This window comes from Hyperolius riggenbachi, chromosome 4, assembly GCF_040937935.1.
Source record: "Hyperolius riggenbachi isolate aHypRig1 chromosome 4, aHypRig1.pri, whole genome shotgun sequence".
Taxonomy (NCBI): Eukaryota; Metazoa; Chordata; class Amphibia; order Anura; family Hyperoliidae; genus Hyperolius; species Hyperolius riggenbachi.
Window position 1 is genome coordinate 479,038,462 of NC_090649.1, and position 10,823 is coordinate 479,049,284.

Below are 10,823 nucleotides of genomic sequence, written 5' to 3' on the forward strand. Positions count from 1 at the left end.
TGTATGCCCCCAGCGTAGGTAGCTTGCCCCTGTATGCCCCCAGCGTAGGTAGCTTGCCCCTGTATGCCCCCAGCGTAGGTAGCTTGCCCCTGTATGCCCCCAGCGTAGGTAGCTTGCCCCTGTATGCCCCCAGCGTAGGTAGCTTGCCCCAGTATGCCCCCAGCGTAGGTAGCTTGCCCTAGTATGCCCCCAGCGTAGGTAGCTTGCCCCTGTATGCCCCCAGTGTAGGTAGCTTGCCCCAGTATGCCCCCAGCGTAGGTAGCTTGCCCCTGTATGCCCCCAACGTAGGTAGCTTGCCCCCAGCGTAGGTAGCTTGCCCCAGTATGCCCCCAGTGTAAGTAGCTTGCCCCCAGCGTAGGTAGCTTGCCCCAGTATGCCCCCTCCTTTATGTGGCAGCGGGCCGGGCAGAGACTGACTCACCTGACATCCAGCTCCAGCGCCGACGTCACTCTTCTCTCCCTGCTCCATCTGTAGTTAGAGCAGGCTACAAGAAAATGGCCGCCGTTTGTCTGCATTTGTGGACGTCGGCGGCCATTTTCTTGTAGTCCTGCTCTAAAGACAGACTGAGAGGACACCGGGAGACAGCGGAGCGGCGAGGGGCGGCGAGGGGCGACAGGGCACATGCGCCCTTGAGAGCACGGCGCCCTGAGCGACCGCACAGGTCGCTCATAGCAAAGGCCGGCCCTGGACCTCACACCCAAGACTAGGGATACTGTGTACCATCGTACTATACTTCAGACGAGTTCTAGGGTGTTGAGAACACGGACCCCACACCCAAGACTAGGCATTGTTTGATATCTGTTATGACCTATTGCATTCCTGACTATCCCTCTGCTTTCTGATTCGGTACCTACGCATATCTGATTACCTGTTGCCAACCCTGCCTGGCCCTGGTTACCGAATCAGCCTTCTGTCTCTGTACCTTATCTGCCCGTGTGTTGCCCACCTGGCCTGCCCGACCTTGAGAGCTATCCCTCTCCATTGAGAGATTGCTCTCCAGACCTACTTGTGACGCCCACCTTCTAGGTGTCACTCAGCCACAGGGCCTTCCTGCTATTCAGCCTGGGGCTCCACCCCTTTGGATGTCTTAGGCTGCTGAAAGGTCTTTGCACTTCCCAGAGGGAGGCATTTCCCATACTGCCAAGGACCACCTGCTCCTCGGGTGGTCCCACTCAAAGTAATTACTGTTGCACCAAACACTCACACTATATAGGTGTCCAGAGGTTAGTTATACTTGTATTATTGGTGATTCTGCAGATCATCAATAATCAGGTATATATCTGTATTCTTGGTGATACTGCAGATCACCAATAATCAGATTCTCTCTGTGTGCTGACACCGATCGTTACACTGAGTAAAGAAGATTTTTGAATTCTCATTCAAAGTCTCCGCCCCACTACCTGCGACCTGAATCCTTAATGCAGTGCCCAGAGCTATCAGGCCAGCACTTCACAAAATCAGTCCGTGCTCCTTTTTCTCAGAAGAACTAAAGAAAGCATTCATAAAACCCCTCTTGAAGAAACCATCACTAGATCCTGATTCTGTGACCAACTACAGACCTGTGGTGAACTTACCATTCCTATCAAAAGTTATCGAGAAAGCAGTCGCCAACCAGCTAGAAGCCAGGCTTACAGATAACAACATCTTTTCAGTCAGGATTCAGGAAAAGGCACAGCACTGAAATGGCATTAGTCCGAGTAATGAATGATCTACTTACTGCAAGGGACAAGGGTGATTGCTCAATTCTGATTCTTCTTGACTTGTCTGCAGCATTTGATACTGTGGATCATGAAATACTAATCCAGTGACTGAAGAATTACTGTGGCCTAAGTGGTACTGTTTTTAGCTGGTTTCAGACCTTCCTATCTGGCAGGACACAGCAAGTATGTCTGGACACACACTACTCTAATCCAGTGCCACTTGCCTATGGAGTTCCACAGGGTTCTGTACTATCACCATTACTATTTGCAGTCTACATGCTCCCACTAGGCAAAATAATCCAGAACTATGGCCAAGGATACCATTGTTATGCAGATGACACACAACTGTATCTGACCTTCAAGCCTGGCACCCAAGACCCTTCAGCATCCATAAATGCGTGTCTAGTGGATTTACAAAATTGGATGAACACCAGCTGGTTGAGGCTGAACTCTGACAAAACAGAGGTGTTGGTGGTAGGTGGTCCACACATGATGGATAAAGTTCAAAACGCTCACCACCTCAAACTAGAAATTGGGGGAGATACCGTACAGTATAAAGACTCTGTGCGAAAGCTTGGGGTGATCCTGGATGGAAATCTAAAACTCAGACAGCAGGTATAAGCTCCTTATCCCAGCTGAAGACCTACCTGCCCTGGTTCATGCATTTGTATCCTCCCGCCTAGACTACTGCAACGCCCTGCTCATCGGATCTACAGATAAGGTTCTGCGGCCCTTACAACTAGTACAGAATGCTGCAGCCAGACTCCTAGCCAATGCCCCCCGCAGCTCACACATCACCCCAGTACTGCAAACTCTTCACTGGTTGCCAGTAAAATGGAGAATCAATTTTAAGATCTGCCTGCTGACATTTAAGGCTCTAATGCTGGGGATACACGGTACGTTTCTGTACCGTGTATCGACCAGCTGAAAATATTTAGCTGGCCCGATCATGCCGCCCGACCCGCGCCTGGCCGATTCCCGCCAGTGGACAATGGCAGGGAATCGAGTGGTGATAAGGAAGCGCCGGTGGGGACGAGCGGCAATTGATCCGCGTGGACGAGCGGGGATGCGCCGGCATCGAGCCACTGGCTCGATCCGGCGCATAAAACGAGCCGTGTATGCACGGCATAAACCACATGGCACCCAAATACATAGCGGATCTATTGAAACTTTATGCCCCTCCACGCACCCTCCGCTCTGCCAACAAAATGAAGCTGGTTATTCCCAGAATACACTTAACATTTGGTGCCCGGGCCTTTTCCTATGCAGCTCTTACTCTATGGAACTCACTTCCACAATCAGTACAAGAGGCTCCATCTCTGGACAGCTTTAAAGAAAAGCTAAAAACTCACCTCTTTTCCCTAGCCTTTGAGACTGCATAATGCAGGGTCACAGCGCTTTGAGTCCCCAGGGAGAAAAGTGCTATAAAAATATTATTGTTATTGTTATATTTTGCATCTGTTTTGAATTCAAGGTGCGTATTTCACCACTTTATCACCACAGGTGCGTATATCTACGCTCCTTTTAACACCCTTTTCCCACCAGGAGCGTAGATGTATGCACCTCCCGCCGCTACCGCCGCTGTCCGCGCTCCCGGAGATCAATAAATGGGAAAAACCATTCCCGTTCGTTGATCTCAGCCCCCCAGCAATGATCGGCTGCTTCTATGAGAAGCAGCGCGATCATTGTGAAAAAAAAAAGTTTCCCAGCCTCGTTGAACTTCCTGTAAGCGTACTTCCTACGCTTACAGGACGCATTTACAAAAAATGACTGTGGCCATCTTGTGGCCAAATAATAAAACTACATCCAAAACATTTTTCTTATACAAATACATACTTTTACACTATAAATTAACTCATTACCTCCCACACTCCCCAATTTATTTTTTTTGTAATAAAAAGAAAAAAAAATTACAATAAAGAAAAAAACATAAATAGTTACCTTAGGGACTGAACTCTTTAAATATTTATGTCAAGAGGGTACAACACTGTTACTTTATAAATTATGGGCTTGTAATTCGGGATGGACGCAAAACTGAAAAAGATGCACCTTTATTTCCAAATAAAATATTGGCGCCAAACATTGTGATAGGGACATAATTTGAATGGTGTAATAACCGGGACAAATGGGCAAATACATTTCATGGATTTTAATTACAGTAGCATGCATTTTTTAAAAACTATCAGTGTTCTCCCCAGGCTCTTTTAGCCGGGTGCTCCACCCGGCTAGATTTTGTGACCACCCGGCTGTCATCGGCTCACCTCTTCAGCTCCTCCTATGCTGTAAGCACAGTTGCCCTGCATTTTCAACTTGCCCCACCCGGCTACTATTTCATGCCACCCGGCTGGAAAAAAATTCTGGGGAGAACACTGACTATAATGGCCAAAAAACATTTTTTCCTATTTTCCCATTAAAACACATTTAGAATAAAATAATTCTTGGCATAATGTCCCACCTAAAGAAAGCCTAATTGGTGGCAAAAAAAAACAAGATATAGTTCATTTCATTGCAATAAGTAATAATAAAGTTATAGACGAATGAATGGAAGGAGCGCTGAAAGGTGAAAATTGCTCTGGTGCTCAAGGGGTAAAAACCCTCAGTGGTGAAGTGGTTAAGTATATGGAGGGTGTGGCACACCTCTGTTGGTAATCATTTCAGTTGCAGCCTGAATAGCAGCGCTGCCAATTCCTTTGCTGTTCTTTAGAAAATGTGTAGACCTTTTTATGGCTAGCTGCCCCAGGTTAACACTATATTTAATTGTTAATTAGAGGATAGGTCTCTTCTGTGAGGACCCCTCAATGTGGTAGAAAAGTCTTGTACTGAACAATCTGTGCGCAAACTGTTTATTGGAAGCTAACGTCCTCCATTTGTTGCATCTGTTTTGAATGCAAGTTGTGTAATCTGCCTGTGTTTGGGCTCTGCACAAACTGTCATCTGTATGTGTAATGTGAGGGTCTGTTCATACTAGGTCCATTTCCTGGAGCGGACATGCAGAATGGACCCTTTCTTTCCTATGGGCCACTTCATGCATGTCTGTTTTCATCGGGTCTGGGTTTGTTGTTATTTGCGTCACCACAACAAAAACACATTTTTTATTTCAGCCAGCAGATGCATTGCTGTTTATCCAACAGAATAGCCCCCATCTGCTTCTGAAGGCAGCAGACACTGCAGTGGACATCCAGAATGGCAGAGCAGGATCATCCCTCAGGCAACCTAGGCAGGTGCTTGGGGCCTAGTGGTTGTCAAGGGGCCCACCTTCCACCTTCTCTGACCTATACCTTGCCTAGAGCCCCATAGCATCTTATTAGAGCTCTGCAGAATGGTACAACATATCTGTCCAGTTTGGATATGGTCATTTCTGCCCATCCACCCTAGGCCCCATTCAATTAAAATAAGATTTCTCTTAGGTAATATTTTCACACCTCTATAAAATACCTTGTAAGCAACCAGCAAGAAAATACTCAAAATAATTTTGATAGTACTTTTTCGCTTACTTTTCCAATTGCAAAGTGCTGAAAAAGACTCATAGAGGCGCTTACGCTCATAACAGTGAACTGAAAGACACATTTTGAACTGACCTGAGGAAGTGGGCAAGTATCCACGAAACGCATAAACATATATGCGAAACGTATAACTTTGTGCTTGGATAAAAATCTTTTTCCAGTTTAACCGGTGTAAAATCTGTATAGAAACTGCCTCTCCTTTTTTTCTTTTTGATACATTTTGTACATAGGCTTAGAAAGGAATGATATACAGGGCTCCTTTGGCCTAGTACTATAATGGAGATAATTATTATCATTGATTTATAAAGTGCCAACATATATACAGACAATGGTATACACCAATATTCGGAATACTTGGTAAGGCGAAGTTGAGTAGTAATAGTATATATAATATTCATATCTAGAGGCAGTGTGTTTTAGGTCATCTAGTAGAAGTACAACTTGGCCAGAGGTCACAGGGGAAATTACCTAAGTTAGAGTATATATACTTGATGGAAAAAGTGAGTTTTGAGGGCATGTTTAAAGATGTCAAAGGTTGGAGAGTGACAGATGTGCTGTGGACGGGGATTCCAGAGGAGCGGTGAAGCACGTGTGGAATCTTGTATGTGAATGCAAGGAGGTTATTTTAGAGGAGGACAAAAGACGGTCATCTCGAGGGTCGGAGCTACCAAAGGAAAAAATGGGCAATTGCCCCAGGGCCCCAAAGCCTGTAGGGGCCCCCAAGGTGTCCCTCCCCCATCTTAACTGTTGTTCCCCAGGGACTCTGCAGAGTCTGTTAAGTTGGGAGTTGATTGGGGGAGGGTCAGCAGCCAGCTCAGGAGCCCAGGAGGGAAATTTGGCTGCAACAAAGGGCCTCTAATGATGCTTTTTGGTCGGGGGTGTCTGTTGGGGGGCCCCCAGGCTAAATTTGCCCTAGGGACCAATTGTTACTTGAACCGGCCCTGGTCATGTGGAGATCTGGGATTGCGGTTGGGTTGGTATGTGGAAACTGGTGAGGAGATGTACCGGGGGGGGGGGGGGGGGAGAGAGATTGTGGAGAGCTTTGTAGGTTAGGGTTAGGAGTCTGAACTGGATCCTCTGGTTAATTGGCAGCCTGTAAAGAGCTTGGCAGAGAGGAGCAGCAGAGGAAGTGCGAGAAGAAAGATGAATGATACAAGAAGTCGAGTTCAGTACAGATTGGAGCTGTGCCAGTCTGTTAGTTGGTAGTCCACAAAGTAGTATGTTACAGTAGTCCAGACAAGATATTATAAGAGCATGGAATAACATTTTAGTTATGTCCTGAGTGAGAAAAGGTTGGATGCGAAATCTGTTTTTAAGTTGTAGCTGACTGGAGCTGGTTATGGAGTGAATTGTGAGGAATAGAAAAAAGAGAGGAGTCAAATATTACCCCTAAGCACCTTTGAGAACTGAAGTTAAAGTGGTGTTAATAACATTTATTGTTATATCAGGCATAGAGGTGAACAGAAATGGTGGAAAATGATTAGTTATGTTTTACTCATATTATGTTTTAAGAGGCGAGAGGTCATGAAAGAGGATATAGCAGACAAACAGTCAGGAACAGGTGTGAGGAGGGAGTTAAATTCTGGAACCGAGAGGTACAGTTGTGTATCATCCACGTATAAGTGGTATTGAAACCCAAATGAGATCAGGGGTGCAGCTAAGGTTTTTGTGGCCCCAAGCGGACTATAGTAAGTGGCCTTATCCTGCAGCGCGCAAAGCGCGCCGCGTCGAAAAATGGGTGTGGCTATCCCGCATAAGTGGGCGTGACCATGACATGTGGGTGGAGCGGGAGGGCGGATTGGGGCGGGGCTGTTTGCGGGGAAAAATGGGGGTGATTGAGGCGCGCGCAGAGCCGAAATACGGGCGTGGCCATGACATTGCATGGGCGGAGCTTAACGGTAGCACAGCAAATATAGCCAACTATGACCATTAAATAATAAATGCAGCAACAGTTACCCCAGACACCAGAAAATAAAAACGCAATTTGTGCAACATTTCAACAGAAAACAAACAGAATTTGGGCCACATTTCAGCAGAAATCAAACGCAATTTGGGCACATTTTCAGCAGAAATCAAACGCAATTTGGGCCACATTTCAGCAGAAATCAAACGCAATTTGGGCCACATTTCAGCAGAAATCAAACGCAATTTGGGCACATTTTCAGCAGAAATCAAACGCAATTTGGGCACATTTTCAGCAGAAATCAAACGCAATTTGGGCCACATTTCAGCAGAAATCAAACGCAATTTGGGCACATTTTCAGCAGAAATCAAACGCAATTAGGGCACATTTTCAGCAGATAAACACAATTAGGGCTGCAAAAAGAAAAGAATTTACTCACCTGGCACTGGCAGAAGTCTTCTCTCCCTGTCTCCTCTCCTGGCCGGCTCCTCGGGCGCGCAGTTCCCATGAAGCGCCCTCCCTCCTCCAATCTCCCGCGCTGATTGAATGCAGGGCTACGGGAAGATGGCCACCCGAAGCCCTGTACTGGAGACATAAATAGTCTCCAAAGCAGGGCTTCGGCGGCGGCCATCTTCCCGTAGCCCTGCTCTGCCAGCCCCACGGGGTTGCGGGAAAACAGTGACGTCATGCCGACGTCACAGAGCCGCCGGGTCCCCTAAGACCTTGAGGCCCCAAGCGGCCGCGTGGTCTGCTTGGTGCCTCGCGGCGCCCCTGAATGAGATGATTAAGTGGCCAAGACCGTGCATGAAGATGGAAAATTATCTCCTAGGAGAAAACTCAGGAGAAAATGTTAGTGTGAACTAACTAAAATTCATCAGCTATAATGTTATAAAACAAGTGGGCAGATTATCAAATTAAACTGTTTCATCCTTTTCCCACAGTGGCGGCTCCTGATTTACTGGACCCCAAATCGGCAACTCAAAACTCCAAGCCTAGGCTCTCCTTTTCTGCCAAGCCCCCCGTTCTGTCCACCCGGGAGGATAGAGACATATCCATGATGAGTGTGATGAAATGGAAAACGGTCTCCACCGTGTTTCTTGTGGTGGTACTCTACTTGATCATCGGAGCCACAGTCTTCAAAGCCCTGGAGCAGCCCAACGAGACGTCACATAGGACCACTATTCTGATACAGAAACTCAACTTTGTCTCAGAACACTCTTGTGTGAATGCGACGGACTTGGATGAACTTATACAGGTATGTTTCTTCTCTGGCTTTTATGGCGGTATAGTACTCTATTAGTGAGGCCTATTTAGTACATTAAGTCCCAAGCAACCAGAGAGCACAATTATCCAGCACATCAGCTGATCACCATCACCAGATAACAGCGATTTTACTGTAATTTAGAAGCTACATGTAATAGCTAACTCAGAATTTTATTTGTACAAACTTATATATACTGTAGTTTTTGGACTATAAGTCTCACTTCGTCTCCCCTAAAAGTGAGGAAAAAAAGTAATTGCGTTTTATAGTCCAAATGCAGGAGGTTCCAACCTGCCGCAATGTCGAGGACTCCCTGTAATGTGCCCATGCAGAGGAGGACAAATGGAGGACAAAGGGGAACACAAAGGGGCATAGAGGATGACAAGGGAGACACAAAGGGACATAGAGGAGGACACAACGAGGAGGGCAGAGGAGGACACAAGGAGGATAGAGGAGGGCAGAGGTGGACACATGGGGAACACAGGAGGACACAGGGAGACACAAGAGGTACAAGGGGGCATGAGGTACAAAGGGGACATAATCCACAAGATGTCCCTTCACCACCGATGCACCAGGTTTAGTATATATTTTATTTCCAATGATTTTTGTTCTTTAAACCTAGGTGCATCTTATGGTCAGGAGCGTCTTATAGTCCGAAAAATACGGTAATACTTGAAAGAGGGACACCTGAGAAGCAAAGAGGGACAGCAGGATTTGGTTCCTAAATAGGGCCATTTGGGAACTTTGGATGTATGTTAAAGAGAATGCGTACACTAACACCTTGATCTTGTAGGATAACTCAATGTGTAGTCTTCCGTGGGCTCTTGTTTGGCTGGCTAGAGACGATGAAATATGGCATTGGCGGCTTTGCTTCAAAAGGTCTTCGAAGCAATAGAGGGGGTAATGCTGAAGTGACACAGGGATTGGGATGCAACATAGGAGGTCATTGAACCAGGACGGTTGGGGGGGGGGGGGGGGGGTTCATTGAGTCCGTACTGATTGAAATTGAAGTGGCTGCTTCTGCTCCATGTACTATTCAGCAGGATGGAAAGAAACCCCTGGAGAGGAGAAGCCCCTGCTATCCCAGGGGGCTCAGAGCTGTGTGGATCCCCCTACCACTAACCTTCCCTTCCTCCGATACAGGGGACTGTACTTCAGATCAGGTGTTTTGTGGTTACACTTGTTATGGGTGCGACGATCCTGATGGCCACACTTGTCTTATGACCCTTGTGAGATGGACCCCAAGGCCGTGACGGTCATCAAGGAGAGGCAAGGGAAGGGGTGAGAACATTGGGGGACTCATCAAAGTATTGCTGGGGGGCCGCATGAATTGTAGTTACGTGACTGTGGGAACTCCAAAGATAAAGACCCTCTGAATAAATATGGGATGGGGCATCTTTAGGTTGGCTAAGAGGAAGGAGGGGTTAGTTTAAAAAAATGATATTGGACTTTAGGTAGCACTCTGCTTACTGATCTGTTAGTATACTTAGATCTATTACTGTGGGAACATAGTTTATTCTATTAGCAGAGCCTGGCTGGAGTTCTGTAGAGCGTCTGAGGTCTATTTAGTAGGCTCTATTGTCATTGCACAAGTGCTGTGGGGACACTGCTCTGCCTGGAATGAGCTCTATAGACATGTTCTCGCACCTTCGCTATCGCTGAGAGTTCTCGAAGGAGAATCATGAATTACTCTTGGGCTGAGCAGGAAAGTCTGACAGCGATCCACACTATTCTTTGACCATTGTAGTAATAAATGAGATAGGAAGGCTTTTTTTCCCCCTTGCCTGTCAAAATGCAATTTAGAGATAGACTATCAAGTGGGTCTATCTTCCGATACGGCTGTTCTATGACTCTCAGACTCTCACTGTAACAAGAGAGGCTGGGATTACAGCGACAGAGGGAATAATGGGGGCAGGGCAGAACGCAGATACGCTATTACAAGATACAGAGGAGCTGGGAAATGGGACTTGGAAAGGCAGGTAATTGTGAAACATTTTAGGAGGAAATAAGGTAGAACTGCAGCCAAAATTGTACTTTTTATGGTTTTTGTAGAACGAGAAAGACTTGGATTTTTTTTTCTCGCTGTAAAGTTCAATAGCCAAACCCAAGCTTTTTTACCAGTGCACTGGTGCCTTTATTCGTACATTGGTTTGAGGTATGCCATTTACCTTCTGGCAATTCTTGTGATGTGATAAGCAGGTCCGTTTCTAGGCATAGGCCACCCAGGCGAAGGCTGGGTGGCCTATGCCTAGTGAATTCTGATGGAAATACTATGGAAGGTGCTCGCTTACAGTTTACAGAGAATCAGAGAATGCAGTATTTTTACAACCGCTGTAATTATAGGCCAGTCAAAAGACTTGGATACTACCAAGTATTTTCCACTCTTCTGATTGGCCTGCAATTTCTGAAGTTGTCCAATTTTCACAGTAAATCACTGCATCCAATACTACTGAGTA

The 10,823-nt window shown here is 46.4% G+C and overlaps 1 protein-coding gene across 2 annotated transcripts in view; it reads left to right on the forward strand.

Annotated features, from left to right (window-relative positions):
• LOC137571009 (potassium channel subfamily K member 2) overlaps positions 1–10,823 on the forward strand; it is a 214,511-nt gene that overhangs the window by 93,037 nt on the left and 110,651 nt on the right. For both annotated transcript variants that reach the window (XM_068279704.1, XM_068279702.1), the window contains exon 2: positions 8,048–8,361. In XM_068279704.1, the coding sequence (XP_068135805.1) occupies positions 8,161–8,361 (201 nt within the window). In that variant the 5' untranslated portion in view covers positions 8,048–8,160. The remainder of the gene's footprint in view (positions 1–8,047; positions 8,362–10,823) is intronic.